Raw genomic sequence first — 25,670 nt, 5'->3', positions numbered from 1 at the left:
GCACATTTAATAGGCTAAGCCCATAAAAGTATTAGCAATTTGGCAAATATATGCTAAGAAAATAGGTCGCCAAATTCCAGTTCATTTAGCCAAATTCAAGTTCACTTAGCCAAACAGCAAACATGGCAGTACATCTATAAATGACGGACGATTTTTGAATGACATTTTTGTCAAATAACTAGTGAAATATAATCGCCAAAATCAACTTTAATTCAGATTTGGCGATTTAGTGAGCGACAGCTTAAATTATCCCTGATACAACATACCTGCCATCCTAAATATTGTATAAGATAAAGACATGTCTACTAGCTGCTAGTATCTACACAGGCATTCACTGAAATACTTGTACTGTATACCTGCTAGTATATGTATGTATGTATGTATGTATGTATGTATGTATATGTATGTATGTATGCATGTATGTATATATATATATATATATATAAATTCAATTGGTTGATATAAATATGTATTTAAAATGTACAACCTTAGTCAACATCAACAGCCGGTGTATTTTTCATGCTGGAGTGTTGCTAAACACTCATTTCATTTATTCATAATGTACACATTTCATGTTTTACACACTATAGACAGGTCTGTAACACTATCAGGCACCCCCCCCCCCCCCCCCCCCCCAACCCCGAACCTGAATTGGCCAGATTAAGTGTTGCCCCTCCACCAACCAGATGAACATCAGATTAATATAACTGCCCCACCACCATCATGCTTCCTGGCATTTTTAGATGCTTATTCAAGAGGGTGAAACATAGTCCAGTGGTAGAACACTCGCCTGATGCATAGTCCATCTATGATTGATCACTGTCGGTAGACCCATTGGGCTATTTCTCGTCCAGCCATAGCACCACAACTGATATATCAAAGGCTGTGGTATGTACTGTCCTGTCTGTGGGATAGTGCATATAAAAGATCCCTTACCACATTACGAAAAATGTAGCAGGTTTCCTCTGATGACTACGAGTCAGAATTAATGTTTGACATCCAATAGTCGATGATTAATTAATCAATGTGCTCCAGTAGTGTCGTTAAACAAAACAAAAACAAAATTCTTTATAGCCATTCAAAGTTCAAGCATACTATACTGGGCACACACTGTACTGGGAACACACTACAGTAATCTGGGCAGTACAGATTAATGGTTACTAAGAAAGACATTAGTATTCTGGTCTTAATACACCTCCAAATTGAGCTAATTAATCAACATTAATTGGATATAAGCATGAAAGTTGGTCTAAATAGAATGCATACTATCAGTCCATACATGTGCTACAGTGTTTTACATACACTACATTCCTGGCAGATATGCAGACTGCATGGTGAGCGTCTGAACCATGCGTACCCTGCAATGAACTCCTAATCACACAGTAATCACACAGTAATCACACATCCTGGTCTGTGTACAATCACACTTATTGTTCACAATTAAAACAGGTTAGTATGACATGGTAAATAATCTGTACACTGTGCAGTGCATTACGGGGGTTAGGGGAGGATAATGCACAGACTACATTACAAATACTAGAATAATTAAAATACACATACAAAAATGGCACAATTTTGGGCTTAAAAGGACTGGAACGGGAAGTCAGTTCACATGAGTTTTACTTACATTGTAGGTAACCGATTATTCGGTTATGTGAATATAGTTCTCATAACCGATGAGTAAATTAGGCATACCTAATCCTACAACAATTGAACTTATGGTTCTGTGCTACATTGGTGGTTCAAATTTATTTAAAAACAAACTGATTTTCTCTTTCATTACTGATATACATGTATGGTACTTTTAATGTTAGAATGTAATTGTTCACCACGTAACCGATTGGCAGTTCCTGTGATTTTAAATTTTGCGTAACCGACACGTGAACAGAACAACGGCTCTCGTGAAATATTTTGCCCTGGAATGGAGTCCAAATATATATATAAAAAAAAATTTGGCTGCTTGCTCTATTTGACACTAATTCATTTCATATTTTGGCCCGACACAAATTAAAAAACAAAAAATTAAAATTCTAATTGTAAATTTAGTTATTATGATGCATTAAAAAACAATAATCTTTCTCTTCTAATTCAAATTGTAAATTCCATAGCCTTATTATCTACCCTGGGATGTAAGCATGAGTCAAATGGTTGATTGATTGATTGATTGATACATATATACAAATATACAATGTATGTCAGACCAAGTTTAAAAGAGTCTTAAAAAATATTTATACATATACTATAAAGAATTCCAGCACTAAATATATATATATATATATATATATATATAGTGCTGGAATTCTTTATATATATATATATATAGTTTGCCGAAGGTTATAGCTGAATGTGGGTGCTGTCAGGTTTCTTTCTGTTGTGTGTGTATTATAGTGATTAATATCTGGATTTTTTTTTAAATCAAGGAACTTGAAAATGGTTGATGTAAATGTATCTGACATCAAACATAGGATTGAATCCTTGACAACTCTTTGGTGGGCAGCGATTGAAAGAAAATTACATAGCTTAAATTGGTCTCTGACTGTAATGGGATCGTATATACTTCCAAAGGTCCATCTAGCTCTCTTACAGTCAGAGTACTCAGGCTATAATATGCACATGTTCATAAATGTGTTGATAATTAAAAGAACATCACAAAACTCTATACCTGTATCTCTCAAACAACACACACACTAATTCACACATCGAAACTACTACTGAGGCTTTTTGACAGAAAATAATTTGAAGGCATACCGTACACAATAAAAAAAAACCCCAGACCACAAGTGCCTCTACAAGATGGTTATGGGTTTGAATGTTTTGAAAGTGAACACTGCAAAATGTCATTCACAGATCTTAAACAGCAGTTCTCTTACTATCATCGATCTATGAGTTATAAACAGTATTTCCTTTTATCTCCAAGATTTTAGGACAGGTACCCTCTGGCAGAAACCCTGACACATTGCAAATGTTTAATTTATAATCAACAATATGCAGTGGATCCATGAGGAGGGTGTTGGGGATGTGCAACCCTAGCCCTCAAAATTCAGTGTCCTGAAAAATTCAGTGTTACATGTAACAGGTGAATACATAACAGTTTCACAATTTACAAAGCATGTTTATGTCTGACACGCGTGTAATGTAACTACATACATTTACAAAGCCTGTTTATGTCTGACGTGTGTAATGTAACTACATACATTTACAAAGCCTGTTTATGTCTTACATGCATGTAATGTAACTTGATACATTTACAAAGCCTGTTTATGTCTTACACGCGTGTAATGTAACTACATACATTTACAAAGCCTGTTTATGTCTTACACAAGTGTAATGTAACTACATACATTTACAAAGCCTGTTTATGTCTTACATGCGTGTAATGTAACTACATACATTTACAAAGCCTGTTTATGTCTTACACACGTGTAATGTAACTACATACATTTACAAAGCCTGTTTATGTCTGACACATGTGTGTAATTTAACTACATACATTTACAATGCTTAAACACCTGCATTGAAAACCAGCTTTGTAAATTCGGCGCTTAGTGTTTTATGGAAGACATTGGTCAACTTGTTATTTCTGTTGAAAATTGCTGTAAAGATAACTTAATATTCATGTTATGTACTTTTTCAAAATTCGCACTCCCTCCCTAAAAAAATCTTACATCTGCCAGTGTTCGAGATTAACGGTATCCCGATATTCCGGGAATATCAGAATTTAATTTTGGATACCAGAATTCAATAACCCAGTATCCCACCGGGATACCATATAATATTGATTGTTTTAATCCTGCATTTTTATTTTCTGCTGAAACAATGAAAATCGTCAGTTAATGGTTAAGTTAAGTAACAGTGTCATCCAAGTTTGTTACGATGTTATTTATGAATTTCATTTAAGTGGGATACTAAATTCTCAGGTGGGATATCAGATTTTGAAATGTTAGTATTCAACTGGGATACTACCCAAAATGTTTAATCTCGGACACTGTCTGCCCATAAATGTTGCGAAATCCAAGCTAGCTGTGTAGCAACTACTTATATAAGCTGCTATTATTATTGTTAAAATGGTGCCAACAATTGCAGAAACACCAGCAGGCCAGCTCATTCTGGCACTGATGTATGACATGTACAGAAAATCTACGCAGTACAACATGTGGTGGAGTCAGTGGCTGAGTGTTGTGACACACCGAGATGTGTGGAGAACAAGTGGCACAGCCCATAACTCGGTCTAGCACAAAAACCAGGCATTATAGAAGCCTTCACATTTATACATTCTGCACTGCCCTACCATTATAACCATTTATACTCAGGCACTGATCCCGAATTCTTTGCAGGGAGGGTTCATATGCAACAAATTGCTGGGATGTCTTTAAACATGTATGTATTCATTCTTTGATTCACTTACTCTCATTAAAATAAGTGAAAACAAAAATTGTCGTCCTGAGTGGGGGGGGGGGGAGAGAAAGAGCGTCCAGGCATCCCCCCCCCCCCCCCCCCCCCCCCCGGATCATAACTGATACTGATATGGTGTGCATATATGCATGTATGTATACATACATATCGATCTGAGAAGGCACAATGACAAAAATTTATTTTGATTAAAAATATGGTAAGCTTAAGAACATCTGTCAGTTTAGTAAGTAAGGAAATGTTATATTTAATTACTCACTCAACATATTTTATTTACAATTATATATGACGTCAGAATCAGTTTAGTAAAGATTCTTGTCATCATGGTGATGCTGTCTTCTGATTTCATCTAGTCCATACATGTATGTACATCCATGAAAAATCACTCGGAAAGTGATTCCAAATTCATCATGGATCATACATGGTTCCAAGGTTCAACAAATCCTCTAACCCTTGAATTTGTGGTCTGGGCTAGTGGAAATTATAAATTGTGTTACTATTTATACTAGCCAAAGCTTCTGTGATGGCTAGCAGTAATTTCTCAAACATTTGTTGAATAGTTTTGTTGGTTCATGGATAGCATGAAAACACAGACATGGCAGACACATTATTTTGAGAATTCAGGGATTCAGAAAAAAAACCTGACAGGAAAAACAAAAAAACACTGAATGAAGGGGGGGGGAGGGGGGAGGGAGGGGCACACACACACACACACACACGCACGCACATATATATATATATAAAGCACCGCTGCTACTACTGGATCAAGTTCCTAAGCCAGAGTGTAGAAAGAAAAAGATGTCAGTTCAAGTTGTAAACATGTTTCTTAAAGTTAATTAAACTCCTCTACAAGAAGAATCTTAACTAACACATGCTATTGTAATTATATATATAAACTCTTTTATGAGATGAAACATAACTAACACATGTATGCTATTGTTCTTACTGTCAGATTGTGTATGATGCCATCACGAAATATTACGAACACACAAGTATCTAGCAATTTCTAGAATCCTCAATAGCTGATTTACAAATTTTATATAAAAATGCTACAGGGCTCGAACTTAAGAATTTGTGTTCCACGGCAATTTTTAAAAGAATTGCCATGGGTAAAACGTCCCACCGACGGCTATTGTGAGCTTGCCAATGGCAATTTTTTAAAAAGTGACAAATAAATATGACTGAAAGGCTATTTTGTTGTATGTAGACATATTTCAAATGTGTAAATGTTAAATATTGGCAGATAATGAACACCATTGTTGAGGAGCTTTACCAAAGGCAGAAAAGTGTCATTGGTGATGGTCTCTACCTATGGCAATTTATCTCAACGACGGCAATTGCCGTCAGTGCTGTCGTTAAGTTTGAGCCCTGATGCTGTGGTATAGAAATAGCGGGGTAGCTTGTCCCAAACCCACTACAAACTGCTCGCCAGTCTGAACACCACCCCATGCAATTACAGTGCCTGTTTGTATCAATTGTGAATGAATGTTTTTCTTGTCCCAAACAGTGCCCCATGACCGGTATTATCAATATGGTTATGTCAAAGACTGAGTGTGACCTTTTTCCGGTATAACGGTATCTATATTGTTTAGAACTAGGCAAAATTCAGTGTAATAATAAATAGGGTGGGGGAGATACTAAAATAATTCTTACGTGGCTAAACATGATACACATTAAAATGAAAACGAAAACGTCGATCGCTCCACATCAATGACAAGTGCCAGTGTAACAGAGTGTTGAAACTTGAAATGACACAAAGTGTAGCTTACAGTAACCCTGCGAAGTAGATTTACGAACAAAAATCAACAGATATACTCACCGGCGCTTACAAAGATAACCAACACGCCGACATAACATCGCAAAACCACAAATCGGTCCATGTTGACAGCGAAATGCGCTTAAAACAACCACAGAATTAACGATAACATTCTCTCAAGTTCAGCCATCGACGAACACTCATACGCTATGACGCTTCCATTTTCTGATTGGTTGGATTATTTTTAGAGGAATTACCCTCTAGAATAGTCCATCTATTGACGTAGGGTTAAAGGTAATATAAAGGTAGAGTATCTCTAATAATGTTCACTAAAATCACAATAATACTACTGCCTAAAACACCTTATAGATATGATTTATAAATAAATAATTTCAAAGAGTTCTGCAGTGACACAGCCATGAATGTCTGTCACGACGTCAAATGTTTACCCCCATTTCAGAAATGAATTGTTTTAAAGATATTTACGTGGGATGGAAGATCCATTGCTATGACCAATCGACAATATTCATACTTCTCTCCCTCCCTCACCTGGGAGGGAGGAGAAGTGAGAGAGAGAGAGAGAGAGAGAGAGAGAGAGAGAGAGAGAGAGAGAGAGAGAGAGAGAGAGAGAGAGAGCGAGAGAGAGAGCGAGAGAGAGAGAGAGCGGCTGAGGCCTGTAGGGATTGGGATCGTGGGGTTCTGTGCCCCCTTCCCCCCCCCCCCCCACACACACACAAATCGAGGATGAAAATGTATACATACGTTTTTTGTTCCAGACCATATAAATATAGATAAACATCTGGTGTGTGCCCCCCTCCCCACTAGACTTATTACACACACACACACACACACACACACACACACACACACCGCTCGCGCGGATCCAGTGGGGAGCATGACAGCTCACTGATCACCCCAGCCCCCAAGTTGGAAGTGTTCTGACAACTCGGTATTCAACGGATAAAACCAGTTAATTTATTTCTTTTTAGTGGACGACATATATGGCTGGCTGGAAGATTTGTTACACATGTCCGTGTAGCCTATTTTAGAATACTGTTGTAACCCCTAGACAAATTCCAATCTAATTAAAATTAGCTCCACTATTACAAGTGCAGAGCTAATTTTAATCAGATTAGACAAATTCTACATCAACCCTAGTCAGAGTAGGCCTACTCGGGCTACATCCACCCCTGCTATCTATAGAACTGTGGTAGGAGTCCGGAAACCCGCTCTCTTGCGACTGAACCGTGCAAACAGACAGATCAAAGAAAGAACTCATTTAGGAATTAACCGTAAGTACAGCCAATATTATATCTAAATCACCGGAAAAATTACAATAGAACTATAATCGGGGAACATATAGGCTAGCAGTGCACCGGGAGGCACTACATGGATACGAACCGAGTACTCCTACCAGACTACTTTTCTACTGTGTCATCGAATGAATGAATTGATAGATGAATGAATGAATGAATGAATGAATGAATGCATGAATGTTTAACTACACCCTAGCACAAAAGTAATACTACTACTACTAATAATAGATCGGCTATTGGGTGTCAGACAATGGTAAACATACAAATGAATTTCATTTCATTTCATTTCAACAGTGGGTTAGTTGTTGGTTAGTGAGAGAGAAGAGGGTGTAGTGGCCTTACACCTACCCACTGAGCTCTTAAGAACTCGCTCTGGGTTGGAACCGGTACCGGGCTGCGAACCCTGTACCTACCAGCCTGTAGTCCGATAGCTTAACCACAACACCACCGAGGCCGGTTTTATTTCAACTGATTTCCGTGCTTATATCCAATTAAGGTTCAAGCACGCTGTCCTAGGCACTCCTCAGCTGTCTGGGCTGTCTGTCAAGGACAGTGGGCTAGTGGTTAGTGGTTAGTGAGAGAGAAGTGGGTGTAGTGGCATTATACTAGCCCGAGTACTGTGATGGTGAGACTAAGAGAGCTAGATGGTTAGTGGTTAGTGAGAGAGAAGTGGGTGTAGTGGCATTATACTAGCCCGAGTACTGTGATGGTGAGACTAAGAGAGCTAGATGGTTAGTGGTTAGTGAGAGAGAAGTGGGTGTAGTGGCATTATACTAGCCCGAGTACTGTGATGGTGAGACTAAGAGAGCTAGATGGTTAGTGGTTAGTGAGAGAGAAGTGGGTGTAGTGGCATTATACTAGCCCGAGTACTCTGTGAGTCTAAGAGAGCTAGATGGACATTTCGACAGTTGCATGTTTCTGGCGGTTAGAGAGCGTTGATAACCTTCCACGGGCGGGACGTAGCCCAGTGGTACAGCGCTCGCTCGATGCGCGGTCGGTTTAGGATCGATCCCCGTCGGTGGGCCTATTGGGCTATTTCTCGTCCCAGCCAGTGCACCACGACTGGCATATCAAAGGCCGTGATATGTACTACCCTGTCTGTGGGATGGTACATATAAAAGATCCCTTGCTGCTAATCGAAAAGAGTAGCCCATGAAGTGACGACATCGGGTTTCCTCTCTCAATATCTATGTGGTCCTTAACCATATGTCTGACGCCATATAACCGTAAATAAAATGTGTTGAGTGCGTCGTTAAATAAAACATTTCTTTTTTTCTTTCTTTGATAACCTTCCAAATGTCCGCCTAACTATCTTACAGTCTGAGTACTCAGGCTAGCCTTACACCTACCACACTGAGTAGTTAAAACTCGCCCTGGGTGGAAACCGGTACCGGGCTGCGAACCCAGTGCCTGCCAGCCTTATATGTTCGATAGCTTAACCACAACACAAATGCAATGGTGCTCAACATGATTCAATATAACAATTCTGAAGTCGAGTTAAAACATAGAACACAGAGCTGCTTAATTGAAGCCGAATGGTCGATGGGTGAATGAATGAATGTTTAACTACACCCTGCACAAAAATACACATCGGTTATTGGTTGTAAACAAATGAAAGCTTGTGTTTGTGGTTTGTTTTTGTGGGGTTTTTTTTTTTTTTTTTTTTTTGGGGGGGGGGGGGGGGGTGTTGTTTTTCGACTTTCGAACACAGTGCCACAAACCCCCCACCCCCTGGGTTGTTTGTCCAGTACAGTGGGTTAGTTGTTAGTGAGAGAGAAGCGGGTGTAGTGGTCTTACGTCTACCCATTGAGTCGTTAAAACTCGCTCTGGGTGGGAGCTGGTATCGGGCTGTACACAACTAACCGCTAACCTACAGTTAACATGGAAGATAACTACTGGTATTATATTACGCCAACATATTGGAAGAGTTATTTTATATTATGATTCCACTTACAAAATGCTATGATATGATGCTATGAATGTGGCGATAATGGGGTGGTGGTAATAATAATGATGGTGGTGATAATGATGCTGCTGCTGATGATGGTGGTAATAATGATAATAATGTTGGTGGTGGTGACAGTGATGACGATGGAAATGATGCTTATGATAATAAGAACTGAGACGGTATTAATGATGATGATGCTGGTGGAGGTGATGAAGAAGGACAGAAATGTTTTATTTAACGACGCACTCAACACATTTTTTATTTACGGTTATATGCGCCATCCCACAGACAAGGTAGTGCATACCACAGCCTTTGCTACACCAGTTGTGGAACACTGGCTGGAACGAGAAATAGCCCAATGGGACCACCGGCAGGGATCGAGCCTAAACCGACCGCGCATCAAACAAGTGTTTTACCACTGGGCTACGCCCCGCCCCCTGGTGGTGATGATGGTGGTGGTGTGGGAATGATGTTGATGGTTGTAATGAAGATGGTTATAATGAGTATGGTGGTGGTGGTGGTGGTGGTGGTAATGATGATGTTGATGGTCATAATGAAGATGGCGATAATGAGTATGTTGGTGGTGGTGGTGGTAATGATGATGTTGATGGTCATAATGAAGATGGCGATAATGAGTATGTTGGTAGTGATGGTGGTGATGGTGGTAGTGATGGTGGTGGTGGTGGTGGTGGTTATGGTGGTGGTATCCCGGTGGAATACTGGGTTACTGAAGTCTTGTATTGTATTGTATTGTATTGTATCCAAAATTAAATTCTAATATCCCCGGGATATCGGGATACCGTTAATCTCGAAAACTGCCTTTCCCTACAATGAGCACCATCTTAAATGCCCCAAAACACTTCCAAAAATAGCTATTGACGTCAGACGCCGCGTTAAAAAAATGTATCATGTGACCCTATCAACTGTGATGTCATACTTTTTTTTTACGCGACGTCATTGACAGAGCTCTATTGAAAATTGTTATTTGTGTTGTATTAACCGAATTACAAAATAAATAACTACATATGTTGGAAAGACAACAAAACGCTGTGCTTATTTTATATCACTGTATTTTATTGGGAAGCTGTAATATTATGTTGATAAGTGATTCATTTTAAGGTAGCAGATATGCAGCACAAAGTGATGTCAAACTTTGTCATACCTATTAGTTATGACGTCTTCTGTCTGCCCTTATAGCCTCAATTTTGGACACGACTTTGACAAAGGTAAATGACCGGGCGCTTAGTTACGAATACCTCCTATTCCCGAACTCTTCGGTAATAGTTCCAATACGAATCACGCATAACGCACACACTACGTACATACGGATTCCTAGCTTAAACATATCACTACAAAGTAGCCAAGCCTAGGCTAGGAATCCATGTGTACGTATTGTGCGCGTCATGCGTAATGCGCGATGCGTATTTAAACGGTCACCGAGAAGTTCGGGAATTAACGTATTATGCATTACATGTCACACATTGCATACATATGGAAGCGATTCAATTGATTCTATATAAACTTGTATATACGCACCACGCACTACGCACACACGGATTCCTCGCTTAATGCTTCATCATTAAAATAGTTTCTTTGTGTGATATTTAATATTATGAAACCATTGAAACTAATGTCACTGATGTTTGTGTGTATTACCAAAAATCAATAACACTAAGGAATCATGATAAAAAGCCTATTAACCTGTAGGCCTACGTTACAATTAATTGTATTGTAGCTCTAGAAAACACATTATTCGCAAACTACTTCGAAAATAGTTTCATGTCACAAACCAGTATTTTGGTAGCAGCAATAGTGAAGATAAAGCAAGCAACCTTTAACGTCTGCAATTTGTAATTAATTGTGTTTTGACGCAACAGAGAAAAATGTCCATTGTTGAAAGAGCTCATTAGCACGGCTCCCGGACTGATTGCACTTGACGACGCTCAGTCGACGTTATGCTGGTAGATCGGCGAGATCGTCTGTGTTTTCACTGGAACCGAGATTGTAATAGAACCCGATATTGTCTAGCATGGATACCGTTCAAGAACTATTCGGAAAATCCGTCTTAAATAACAAAGGTAGCACAGTGCCTGTTTCAACGCTAGCTGGTCCGGATAAAATAATAGGTATGTTGGTCTATTCTTATTAATTCGTGGGTGCACCGACGAAGGGGAGATTATTCAAAAGTTTGAAAATTTACATAAAATTTGTTCTTGTTTTTTATATATATATTGTTGGGGCAGCGGATTTTGATTGTGAAAACAACAACTTGATATGTTACTTCTTTAATTAGTTAATTACTTTTTGACAATGAGGCAAAGGCTGCATAAAGCCTTAACATTATCTGACGAATCTCGGCCCGTAGCATGGCGGGCATTATTGGGGGGGGGGGGGGGGGGCAAATTGAACGAAGTTATTTGTGGGGTCCGGGGCATGATTCAAAGGTTATTTGCCCGTTACCGTAATTCTCACAGTTAATCTCGATCCGTTAGTCTCACTACAACTTTTACATTCAGTCTAGATGTAAAGGTTATCAAAAAAAGAAAAGAAAAAAGCAAAAAAAAAGCCAAATATATTGGGGTGGGGGGCAACTGTATTCAACTCTGTGTGTAGTACAAAATAACATATCAAAAATGTAACATCTCACCAATGACAGGTATGACCATATTTATTATGCTCTTTACACTTAGGTGCACTTCGAACTTTGATCGGGCTTTCATTTTACATTTTCGCGAGGAATTATTTTTGCGACGGTATCCCCCCGATAATAATATCAAAATTACCCATATTTCATTTGCCACTCTTTTCAAAGACGATTTAACGCATACACTTGGACATGTTACCATGCTGTCAGCGAGACGTCAATGTTGTATGTATGTCATATTACACGTTATCACGAAACAGATATATTTATGTATTTATAAATAATTAAATGAAGCTAAAAACTGAAATAATAATAATTTTGTAGCATTTCGTTAGTTTGTTGCTTATATTGGTATAATATCGAACTAAAGCACTTCACAGGTAACATATATGAATTCGTTGACATATAAAACATAGGAATTAGGAATAACTATTAATATTATGAATATGTATTCTGTAAAATGCCTAGACATTAAAATTCATGTTTTAGTATATAATGTGGCGGCCATCTTTAATTTGTAAGAATAAATAATGGAAATACCAGCTGTTAACATATTTTTTTCTTTCAATCAGCATCCTCATATTATGTAAGATCAACTGAGTTGCCAAAGTGCCCTGGGAAGTTCGTTTTTACCAAATATGGACTGATCTAATATTGATGACGTCAGTGCCAACACTGCTCTAACTTTAAAGCCAACTTACTACCTGTTCAACTAATCATATTTTTTTCTACATTTTTAATATGTTATGCCTGACAGAATTCTGAACAAACACTGTTAATTTCATTACTTTTGCGATTTGTGATGGGTGTACCATATATATTTTGGCATAGATTGCCTGGACTAATACCTACCTTGCTGAAACAGTTCAGAGAGCAGACAATGCATTTTAGACAAAATATTAAGTTTAAGTTTTAAAAGATGAAAAAAGAGAGAAAAAAGGTACCATTTGTTAAATATATCATATCAACACATTACAGCTACATATGTTATATGCTAATTAACATGATATATGTGCTGATCAGAAACAGTTTGGGAAGCACTGGAATATTATTATATGTTCTATATAAAATTTGCTTCACTGTTTATCAAGAAAGAAATGTTTTATTTAACGACGCACTCAACACATTTTATTTACGGTTATATGGCGTCAGACATATAGTTAAGGACCACACATATTTTTTTTAGAGGAAACCCGCTGTCGCTACATAGGCTACTCTTTTACGACAGGCAGCAAGGGATATTTTATTTGCGCTTCCCACAGGCAGGATAGCACAAACCATGGCCTTTGTTGAACCAGTTATGGACCACTGGTCGGTGCAAGTGGTTTACACCTACCCATTGAGCCTTGCGGAGCACTCACTCAGGGTTTGGAGTCGGTATCTGGATTAAAAATTCCATGCCTCGACTGGGATCCGAACCCAGTACCTACCAGCCTGTAGACCGATGACCTGCCACGACGCCACCGAGGCCGGTCTCTCACTGTTTATCAATGAGTAAAATTAATTTTAATATGTATATATTCCTCACGGACTTATACAATGTTCTTTTAATCCTATGCTTAAAAATTCAGATTTCTATCATTGTCATATTATTTTAGTGCACGGGGCACATTAAGTCAATACTTTTTTTAACGTGTACGGCGAGTTGCTTGCCTTTACTTAGCAAATTTAAAATGGCGGAGATATTTTTTACGGTTGTCGTTGAAGATTTAGTTTGTTAATAATGATGCAAGTACTTCACTCAGGATTTTGTGAGTACGGTAGATTATACCTTTTTGATTTGTGTGTCCATTTGTTGCACTATTTCGGTTGAGAAACGGTTGAAACATGGTGCCACAGGTTTTGAATACAGGCTATATACGACATACAGGTTATGTAACAAGATCCGGACGTAGAAAAAAACAACACTTTCTACGTCTCTCCGGACTAATATTATTTAGCTTGTTCATGTATTAATAGACCATAATATGTGGCACAACTCATTTATACTGTTCATGTATTTATGAATAAACTGAACTGAATTGTATACGAAGCCAAAACAAGGGTTGTTCGTCTGTCGTCAGGCTACTGTGACCTCAAGGTATGAAGATGAGCTAGGTCACGCGACTAAATAAGGCCTTCTGTTTGGTTGACCTCCAGTTAGGCCACGAACATGACCTATTTAGTGCGACTTTGACCTAATAAAAGTCACCTGAAATTGTGATGAGCGTGATCTTGATTGGATTTCTACTTTTTTTCCCTACTTGTGGTATTTATCTTTGTTTTTGCAAAAGACAGACCGCGCCAATGAACCAATTGTTAACTATAGTCCGTCCCATCCTTCTAAAAATTTATTTATTTGTAAATAATTTCAGTTTGATTTGACGTAAAAAGAAAAGTTTAAAGTGTTTAATGGCAATTTTACCATTAACATGTTTGCAACTCTGGACTGTAAGTAAATTTGAATGATGAGTTTATTTGTGTTGTTTGCAAACATGCTGTAAGATTCATTTATGTATATCTACAAATGTCTTATCATCAGGCTGACCGACCATAACACTTCAAGCGACTTGTAGGAGCGTATGATGAACATTTTACTGAAAATAAAACACCCGTAACGCACCATAGCGCCAATGTATAAGCTGTCATCCCCTTGCAATCAAGTGGTCCCTGCAATGCACGTGCTATGAACAGTCAACATCTAGTTGGAACTCGCTTTATGCTGGATCGAGTTCAGCCAGACCAAGCGGAAAAACGTCCACTATGTAAACCAAATAGCTATATCGGAAGCCAATCAAACAGAAGTTTGTTTTGTTTAACGGCACCATTAGAGCACATTGATTTATCGGGTGTTAAACATATGGTCATTTTGACATAGTCATAGAGAGGAAACCCGCTACATTTTTCCATTAGCAGTAAGGGATCTTTTATATGCACCATCCCACAGACAGGATAGCACATACCACGGCCTTTGATATACCAGTCGTGGTGCACTGGCTGGAACGAGAAATAGCACAATGGGCCCACCGACGGGGATCAATCCTAAACCGACCGCGCATCAGGCGTGCACTTTACCACTAGGCTACGTCCCCCACACCCGCCCCATCAAATAGTTCGCGAGCGAACGTTAGCGAAACATTTGCTGGTTGAACTTTGTATTGGGAATTTACATATATTTCCGATCATGCCCAATGGAGCTAAGATTCAGATACTTTAGTAATAACGGTGCAGTTACTGTTTTAATATTTACTTTTAATCTGTTTTCAGTTCACAAAGTATCTTTTATTTTTTACAATAATGAAAAAATGCATCGTAAAAAAAAATCCAATATAGTCCACGGCAAAAACAAAAACAAAAACAAAATGCTGCAGATAAAGAAAAACTCCGCGGAAACCACCACGGCATTGCCGATTACCGCGGGCAATTGCAGGGGTTGCCACACGACGGTCGACGAAAGACGCTCAATGACGGACGAAAACTGATCGCGATAGTCTTCCACCCCAGTGACCTAATACAAATGAAAAGAAAATGTTTTCTTTTGAGATGACGAGAACGTTAAAGTGCAGTTCTGATCTTTAGTGATACGGGTAAATTATCAGGCTGATGTTTTGCCTTTGTTCTTGAATGGTGGTTTATCGAATCGATAGTGCTATCAGGGTGTATATCACTAAATCAAATGTCATAGACGACAATAGTAACATATGTGGCTAAAACTCATATCTGTAGCGTATCAATCGACATATACACCACGGATATAAATACTACCACCCCTCACACTTAAAGTGAATCAGAAAAAATAAAGGGGGTCAAGCTTCTCATTTAAGAGATAACGGGTAGCGTATATGAGTACCCTAATTCCGCACAAAATGTTTTTTTTTTTTTTTACAGGTACCCCATTCATGTTTCAAGCACAAGACTACTTGACACAGTGGTACTAGACGAAATAAAATTGCATACAATTTGTGGCCAAGATGAAACTATATATATATTTTTTTACACTCCAATCACAGAAGTTGTGGTATTAACTGCTTTATCAAACGTTCAGTGCACCTCGAACTATGACCCAACCGGAAGTTATTTGGTTTAATACTACCATTAATCATAGAACACGTACAGAAACAGTCGAGGCTGCCAAGCGAGTCGCCTGTCCAGCTTGTTCTGATCATCTACCTCAAAGGTAGACTGTCCTCTAAAACCACTGTACCTATACAAGATACTTACATGTGGTTGGACTCTACAGTCGGTTGTTTCAAATAGCCAGGTATGAACCCCCGGTCAGTGTTTGGTTGTCATTCGTTGCCAGGTTATGTGATTGCAGTATTGCCATTTAACACTAGAATAAAGCTACCACTGCAGGAGTTTTGAACTCGAAGTAAGATACACATAGATCAAGTTTTATTTCTCTTCCTCTGACGATAATCGGGAAATTAGTTCAACGTACTAAAAGGGTCACATATAGCAACACTAAATGAATATTTAAGATGAACATGGTATTACTGTTAACGATATTTTCCATCGTATATAGCGCCTTTAATTTTGTTTGAAATTTAAGTCAAGGAAATGATTATATGTCTGACAGTTCAATTTTATCATTTGTTATAATGGCATTGTCTGACTTAATAACAAGTACATTCCGTGTAAACACCACCAAGGCAATTGAAAGAAGAATTTGTTTTCTACAACCGTTATGTAGTTGATTATACTATCTACTTAAATACTTTTGTGTGTAGGGCATTTTCATATAGGAAAGGTTGCAAAGTAGTCTCACGAGGGACAGACATGTTTATGTATTTAAAGCACATATATATATACCGAAAACAGAAAACGTATTAGTTGGAGCTTAAACTCTTGTATATGTTTTGTTTTTGTTATATAGAAATCTATATTTAGAGATAGTCATACATTTTGAACTAAAGATGAAAAATATTTTTGCATATTCTATATTATGCAGATGCTTTTAAATGCTGGTAATCATCTGCTGCTGATATACTTGAGTTTCACGAGCAGCTCGGCATGGAGAATTTGTTTGAAAATATTTAAACACATTTTTTGATCCCACAACTTTCATTAGGATTAGTATAGATAATAATATATGAGTGGCCGTTAGATACCATTTATCTCACAACAAGTATTTTTAAAACGTATCTAACGAGCGAAAGCGAGTTTGATACGTTTTTAAACAACGAGTTGTGAGATAAATGGTATCTAACGGACACGAATGTATTATTCTATTTCTTACATATCCTCAAAAGCCAGGTTTTAAAGGGACATTCCTGAGTTTTCTGTAATTTTTAAGATGTTATCGATTAACAGAAACTTTTTAACGATTGTAATTACATATCAAATATATTTTTCTGCATAAAATATTAGTGGCTGTATATTAAACGTGTTTTTGATCGCTCTAATATTTTTACTAGGTTAAATTTCATTTTATTTCCAAAAATAAAAAAAATTCGTACGTACGAAATTATTTAAAGACAAAATCCAGTTTGGGCTTCTTACAAATATTAAGATGACTAGAAACACATTGAATATACAGACACTGATATTCTAAACCAGAAAATATATTTAATATTTAAGTTTAATCGTAGAAGTATTTTATTAGTCGGAAACATCTTACAATGCAGCAAACTCAGGAATGTCCCTTTAAGCAAATTTTAACATCTTTTTCGATTAAAGGTTATTTACAGCCGTTGCACTTGTAGGTGACTAGCATCAATGTCAGGTTACTATACGTCACAGTCTATTCGATTTCCATCGTGTAGTTTTTCATTGGTTGTATGGCACTGGTGACCTGGTCATCACCTAGGAACAGCCAGTCGTATGTCTTGAAATTGTTAACACACGTACATCTGTTAACAACCACGTGTAACCAAAAATAACGCATGGTGTTCTCACCAACGGGTGTGTAAGTAATTAAAATTACAGTGAATATTATTTACCAACACACATTTCTAAAATCCATAGGTATATAGTAGAACAACTGTGAAAAATGGACACTAAGTTTGTAACATAACACATTTCGATAAAGTTACAATAGGGTGAAACAAGAGTGTTGAAATGGTGAAATATCCTTTAAATACAGACTAGAGTGCGTCTGAACCCTCACCTGTCAGAAGTACGTGAAAACATAAGAAAATGCACTTCGTGATATTAGAAACACTAGGAAGGAAGGAAGGAAGGAAATGTTTTATTTAACGACGCACTCAACACATTTTGATTATGGTTATATGGCGTCTGACATATGGTTAAGGACCACACAGATATAGAGAGAGAGGAAACCGGCTATCGCCACTTCATGGGCTACTCTTTTCGATTAGCAGCAAGGGATCGTTTATATGCACCATCCCACAGACAGGATAACACATACCACGGCCTTTGATATACCAGTCGTGGTGCACTGGCTGGAGCGAGAAATAGCCCAATGACGGGGAACGATCCCAAACCGACCGCACATCAAGCGAACGCTTTACCACTGGGCTACGTCCCGCCCCACTAGAAACACCAGAATGGCCAAAAGAATCTTCGGATGTCTAGAAATTAAATAATCAAAATAATAAAATCTAAGTAATATCTGATTTTAATTTCAAACCCGGTAGTGAAAAAGACGACGTCGTGTTTGAAAAGTAGGATCTGTGACTTTAATTAACGGACAGCAACTGTGACGCAAGTTGAACTAAATGAGTTCACTTACTGTCGTATTATTAACACAGTCCTCCGACAAGACCCTGTAATACTGCACGATGCCTGTTAATGATCAGTTACAACTCAATTATTAGTCTGCCGATTCGTAATCGAACCACTTGGCGGTCTGTAAGTAATTCCTACGTGGTCATTACAAGACGAATCGAATTCTCTTTTGCGGTTTGTTTGTTTGTTTGTTTGTGTTGTTGTTTTTTGCAAACCTTTGATGATCTTCAGTGGTAAATTAATGACATGCACATTGTCATAGTTATTGGCTGCTGAAACTGGATGTGGTGATTTTAATTTACCATCGGAATATGTGGTTCTTAAAGTTGTTTACACAGTGCCCACCCCAAACCCAGCAACACTACGGTGTGCTGTCAGTGGATACTGTGGCTACTTAAACATTAAGAGGAAGGGGAAGGGAGCATCAAAGGTCTGGAAAAGTTGTTAAAGGGACACTCAGGTCAAATATGAGCCTTATATGTAGAAAAGATGCATACCCGGACCACCTACACATATTGACAGTTTAAGAAATGAAAAACGTGTTATTATAGAATTAATAATAATAATCATAAAAAGATTATTCCTACTAACTGGGGACAGCCATTTTGTTTCGTTTTCACAACGTCGGGGTATCCAGCTTCGAAGGGAATTGACGTCAGCTCCTGTTAACTTCTCCTGTATAGACAGTGTAAACAAACGCAGTGATTTAAAGGGACAGACCCTAGTTTTTAAACACTACAACATATTTTTCACTATTAGAGACGTTTATGATCACTGAAATCAAACATTACTTATATTTTATTTTTTAGATTATCCATTTTCTTAGAACCGATGTGTTTCTGGTCATCCTGGTGTTTGTAGTACCAAACATTGAAATTTTTCATATTTTTAAAAACGCACGTGCGTCTGAGAAGTAGCGGTTTATTGATTCGAGTTCGTCTATTTTTAAGGATATTTCCTGTTTTAACTTCACAGACTCTTCTTTCACTCTTTTGTAACTTTATCCAGATGAGTTACAGATTCGTAACTTAACTAAACTAAGTGTCCATTTTTACGAGTTAAAACTATGATCAGCTTGACTTCAAAAACAACATAAATGACTTGATAACATAATAAACTATTTAAGTAAACACATTTCAATCTGCTTTAACAACAGGAAATGGGGTCACAGTAGTTTTCGCTCTGCAAAAAAAAAAAAAAAAAAAAAAATGCTATCCTACTACAACTAGTAGACCCAGTAGTACCACCCACGATACCAAGTGATAATTTACTTTTCTTTGGAACTTCTCTTCAATTCCGTTATTTTAGATGAGACAGTCTGCTTAATCGACAGTATTTCAGAATTATTTATAGTAAATAAACACTGTCGGTTAATAATGGCCATTACCATTTCAGGGTGACAGGTTTTTGGTGTTTTTTTTGTTTTTGTTTTTTCTTCTTCTTTTTTTTGGGGGGATGGGGGAGAACGTTTTTATTTTCTTCATCAATATTGTGACACGGGTCGCGATCCACTACATGCTAATAACGTAAGTGCCTACGTTAAACAAAGACTAATATTAGAACATGTGACGACGCAGCAAACTAGTAAAACAGGCATCACAATAGCCCGTGATGTTCATAATACTGGTACGTATACGTTTTGTGTCTAGACAGCGGCGACTCGATGAGAAGTTGCAATTGCATTGTCTATTATTCTACCAAATATAAACCTGCCAATCAGGAAACACTGGTGGAGGAAACTAACAGAATAGACCAATTAACTGAGTAAACTGTCATTTCTGTCATTTTATCATTTCCGTGTGTAGGTCTCTGAATGGAACTGCAGCTTAATGGACAAAACATGATGCATCGTTGGACAGTTATTTCGATTTGTTGGAAAATAATATACTCTTCAAAAAAGTAGGGGAACTCTAATAAGAATTTACAATTTTCCAATTAATTGGGCAAACGTTACAACCGGTAGTTCAGTATTACAGTAGGTTTTATAACCATCAAAGATCTTGAAGGACGATTGTAGGAAAAAAGTCAAAGGAAAAAAGTCAAGGGAAAAAATGTCATGGAAATAAACTCAAAAGAAAAAAGTCAAGAGAAAAAAAAAGTCATAGGAAAAAAAGTCAAAGGAAAAAGTAAATGGAAAAAAAGTCAAACTATATATATTTTTTAAAAACAGATATAAAACATAAAAAAATGGAACGAAAGTGTAAATATGTGTTTATTAAGCACAGCAGGTGTCCTACTTCCCAACGCAAATTTTTACTGAATCTGTAGCATTAATGTGTCCAACAGTGAGGCCCCATTTGCCGAGTGAAGTCATGCAATAAAACAATCAGGAATCAGCGACCCAGTCTTCCCTTACCCCCAACGCATATGCAGCTTGGTGATATTCCTCGTGAATATACAGCATTTGTGAATGGTGATCAAAACGAGGAGTTTTTAATGTATGATAATGGTGCCTACAATGAAAATCGAATGCTGGTATCTGCAACTAACGAAGGGCTCCGTCATCTTGCTGAAGCAGAAACATGGTTAATGTCATTATGGATGGTAATTTTTCAATGGCACCGGACATCTTCTGCCAACTTTATATCATTCGCGTACCATTAGAAAACTTTGCCATCGCAACCGATAACATTGCTATATTTGCTGGATTAAAATAGTTCTATCAAAACATTTGCCTGATCGACAATGACTAACTTTCATCATTTGTTGCAAAACAAACCATACGATAATAATGATGCCAGTCATATACTAGTATATATAGTTGTGTACTTTTTAAAATAAAATAGTTTTCTATTATTAGCACTTCCTTAGTTATTTATGATTACTGGGGGGGGGAAACAAAAAATCTTATGACTTTTTTCCATTGACCTTTTTTCCTTTGAATTTTTTTTCCGCACACCTGAAGGACGATTGGGGTCAGAAGTGAAATTTGAAAGTTGACGTTTTTTTTATGAGTAAATCGCAAATTCAAACAATAAAAATAAATAAAAACAAAACAATAACAACTGTATGATCAACAGAATGAAAAAGATTGACATAAATAATGTTCCACAGTTATTAATCGACCTTCCTGGAAATTGTCAAAATCGAGAATGACATCCCACGCACGTGTACGGGCCAACTGCGTGATGCACGTGCACACTATGGAATGTGTTTCAGTGTGTTGATCAACAGACCAGGTTCCCCTACTTTTTTTGAAGAATATATATACTTATTGCTGGCTTACTGGAATGGATATTTATTTGTATTACAGAATATTGCAACGCATGCCTGTTTTATCATTTCGCAAAAAAATCAACTATTCTTCAGTTCTAAGACTAATTAATTACCTGATGTGATGCGTTAAGTATTACGTGACAACCTGGGAGGGAACAAAATGGCTGCACCAGTTATATATAATTTTATATACCTATATACATGTTGATTTTAAGCAGTAATGTGCATTAAATATTGTAGAATATGCATACCAGTCTAAGAAAGAAAAAAAAAAATGTTTTATTTAACGACGCACTCAACATATTTTATTTACGGTTATATGGCGTCAGACATATGGTTAAGGACCAAACAGATTTTGAGAGGAAACCCGCTGTCGCCACTACATGGGCTACTCTTTCCGATTAGCAGCAAGGGATCTTTTATTTGCGCTTCCAACAGGCAGGATAGCACAAACCATGGCCTTTGTTGAACCAGTTATGGATCACTGGTCGGTGCAAGTGATTTACACCTACCCATTGAGCCTTGCGGAGCCCAGTCTAAGAACGTTACCCGATCACCCCTATAGGTAGTGCTAAACCAAAGAGGTGCACACAACTTTTCATAGAGAAGTTAGCACCACAAGTCCTGTGATTTATGACAAATTTGAGTGTGTTGGTTGTAAAAAATAATTAGTTTCATATGGGCCAAAAATGTATGCAGTTTTATTTCATCTAGTACCACTGTGTCAAATGGCCTTGTGCTTAAAACATGTATGAGGTACCTGTAAAAAAGAGTACTAAAATGTTGTGTGGAATTAGGGTAGTCAGAGTTTTAGCCACATATGTTACTATTGTCGTCTATGGGATTTGATTTGATGGTATACACCCTTTAAGAAGGACTGGTTTCATTCGGGTTATAATTAAATTATATAATATATTGATGGATATGAATCATATAGTACATTGTTGTTGTACATGTATGACGTACTGACGAATTAAATTCCCTAATATAACGTATTGACGACTGCGATTTTGATTAAATTGGGTAACGAATATGAAAACTGCCCACAGAAGCAGTCTGACATATAACAATGATATCTCACAGTATGCTATATTACAGCGCTATGCTTTGCGTTTTTTTCAGGAAATCCATTGGTGCATGCTTGCAATTATTTTGTCATTAGGAATACCAACAAACAAACAAACCCCCCCCCCCCCCCCCCCCCAGCAGCAACAAGAATAAATACAAAATGAATGAATGAATGAAGCGACACCCCAGCATGAAAATATATCGGCTATTGGAATAAATAAAACAGACCAAAAAAGAAAAGTTAAAGTTTGTTTTGTTTAACGACACCACTAGAGCACATTGATTAATTAATTAATCATCGGCTATTGGATGTCAAGAAAAAGACACAAACAAATGTTATGTATTTCTATTTGTTTAAAACACTCTACTGGTAGGAAACATCTTCAAGCTACAACAACACGGTATGTAACGTCCACTATTACGATTCCACAACGGCCCAAAATGTTATGTATTTCTATTTGTTTAAAACACTCTACTGGTAGGAAACATCTTCAAGCTACAACAACACGGTATGTAACGTCCACTATTACGATTCCACAACGGCCCAAAATGTTATGTATTTCTATTTGTTTAAAACACTCTACTGGTAGGAAACATCTTCAAGCTACAACAACACGGTATGTAACGTCCACTATTACGATTCCACAACGGCCCAAAATGTTATGTATTTCTATTTGTTTAAAACACTCTACTGGTAGGAAACATCTTCAAGCTACAACAACACGGTATGTAACGTCCACTATTACGATTCCACAACGGCCCAAAATGTTATGTATTTCTATTTGTTTAAAACACTCTACTGGTAGGAAACATCTTCAAGCTACAACAACACGGTATGTAACGTCCACTATTACGATTCCACAACGGCCCAAAATGTTATGTATTTCTATTTGTTTAAAACACTCTACTGGTAGGAAACATCTTCAAGCTACAACAACACGGTATGTAACGTCCACTATTACGATTCCACAACGGCCCAAAATGTTATGTATTTCTATTTGTTTAAAACACTCTACTGGTAGGAAACATCTTCAAGCTACAACAACACGGTATGTAACGTCCACTATTACGATTCCACAACGGCCCAAAATGTTATGTATTTCTATTTGTTTAAAACACTCTACTGGTAGGAAACATCTTCAAGCTACAACAACACGGTATGTAACGTCCACTATTACGATTCCACAACGGCCCAAAATGTTATGTATTTCTATTTGTTTAAAACACTCCACTGGTAGGAAACATCTTCAAGCTACAACAACACGGTATGTAACGTCCACTATTACGATTCCACAACGGCCCAAAATGTTATGTATTTCTATTTGTTTAAAACACTCCACTGGTAGGAAACATCTTCAAGCTACAACAACACGGTATGTAACGTCCACTATTACGATTCCACAACGGCCCAAAATGTTATGTATTTCTATTTGTTTAAAACACTCCACTGGTAGGAAACATCTTCAAGCTACAACAACACGGTATGTAACGTCCACTATTACGATTCCACAACGGCCCAAAATGTTATGTATTTCTATTTGTTTAAAACACTCCACTGGTAGGAAACATCTTCAAGCTACAACAACACGGTATGTAACGTCCACTATTACGATTCCACAACGGCCCAAAATGTTATGTATTTCTATTTGTTTAAAACACTCCACTGGTAGGAAACATCTTCAAGCTACAACAACACGGTATGTAACGTCCACTATTACGATTCCACAACGGCCCAAAATGTTATGTATTTCTATTTGTTTAAAACACTCCACTGGTAGGAAACATCTTCAAGCTACAACAACACGGTATGTAACGTCCACTATTACGATTCCACAACGGCCCAAAATGTTATGTATTTCTATTTGTTTAAAACACTCCACTGGTAGGAAACATCTTCAAGCTACAACAACACGGTATGTAACGTCCACTATTACGATTCCACAACGGCCCAAAATGTTATGTATTTCTATTTGTTTAAAACACTCCACTGGTAGGAAACATCTTCAAGCTACAACAACACGGTATGTAACGTCCACTATTACGATTCCACAACGGCCCAAAATGTTATGTATTTCTATTTGTTTAAAACACTCTACTGGTAGGAAACATCTTCAAGCTACAACAACACGGTATGTAACGTCCACTATTACGATTCCACAACGGCCCAAAATGTTATGTATTTCTATTTGTTTAAAACACTCTACTGGTAGGAAACATCTTCAAGCTACAACAACACGGTATGTAACGTCCACTATTACGATTCCACAACGGCCCAAAATGTTATGTATTTCTATTTGTTTAAAACACTCTACTGGTAGGAAACATCTTCAAGCTACAACAACACGGTATGTAACGTCCACTATTACGATTCCACAACGGCCCAAAATGTTATGTATTTCTATTTGTTTAAAACACTCTACTGGTAGGAAACATCTTCAAGCTACAACAACACGGTATGTAACGTCCACTATTACGATTCCACAACGGCCCAAAATGTTATGTATTTCTATTTGTTTAAAACACTCTACTGGTAGGAAACATCTTCAAGCTACAACAACACGGTATGTAACGTCCACTATTACGATTCCACAACGGCCCAAAATGTTATGTATTTCTATTTGTTTAAAACACTCCACTGGTAGG

At 37.5% G+C, this 25,670-nt stretch overlaps 2 protein-coding genes across 3 annotated transcripts in view; one reads left to right on the top strand and one right to left on the bottom strand.

Annotated features, from left to right (window-relative positions):
• LOC121378428 overlaps positions 1 to 6,352 on the bottom strand; it is a 40,216-nt gene extending 33,864 nt beyond the window's left edge. For both annotated transcript variants that reach the window (XM_041506603.1, XM_041506604.1), the window contains exon 1: positions 6,230 to 6,352. In XM_041506603.1, the coding sequence (XP_041362537.1) occupies positions 6,230 to 6,290 (61 nt within the window). In that variant the 5' untranslated portion in view covers positions 6,291 to 6,352. The remainder of the gene's footprint in view (positions 1 to 6,229) is intronic.
• Positions 6,353 to 11,223: 4,871 nt separating this feature from the next.
• LOC121379439 (tryparedoxin-like) overlaps positions 11,224 to 25,670 on the top strand; it is a 35,528-nt gene continuing 21,081 nt past the window's right edge. The window contains exon 1 of the mRNA XM_041508080.1: positions 11,224 to 11,556. Within this exon, the coding sequence (XP_041364014.1) occupies positions 11,460 to 11,556 (97 nt within the window). The 5' untranslated portion in view covers positions 11,224 to 11,459. The remainder of the gene's footprint in view (positions 11,557 to 25,670) is intronic.

This window comes from Gigantopelta aegis, chromosome 8 (assembly GCF_016097555.1).
Source record: "Gigantopelta aegis isolate Gae_Host chromosome 8, Gae_host_genome, whole genome shotgun sequence".
NCBI classification, from domain to species: Eukaryota; Metazoa; Mollusca; class Gastropoda; order Neomphalida; family Peltospiridae; genus Gigantopelta; species Gigantopelta aegis.
This window is presented reverse-complemented; position numbering and strand designations above follow the sequence as displayed.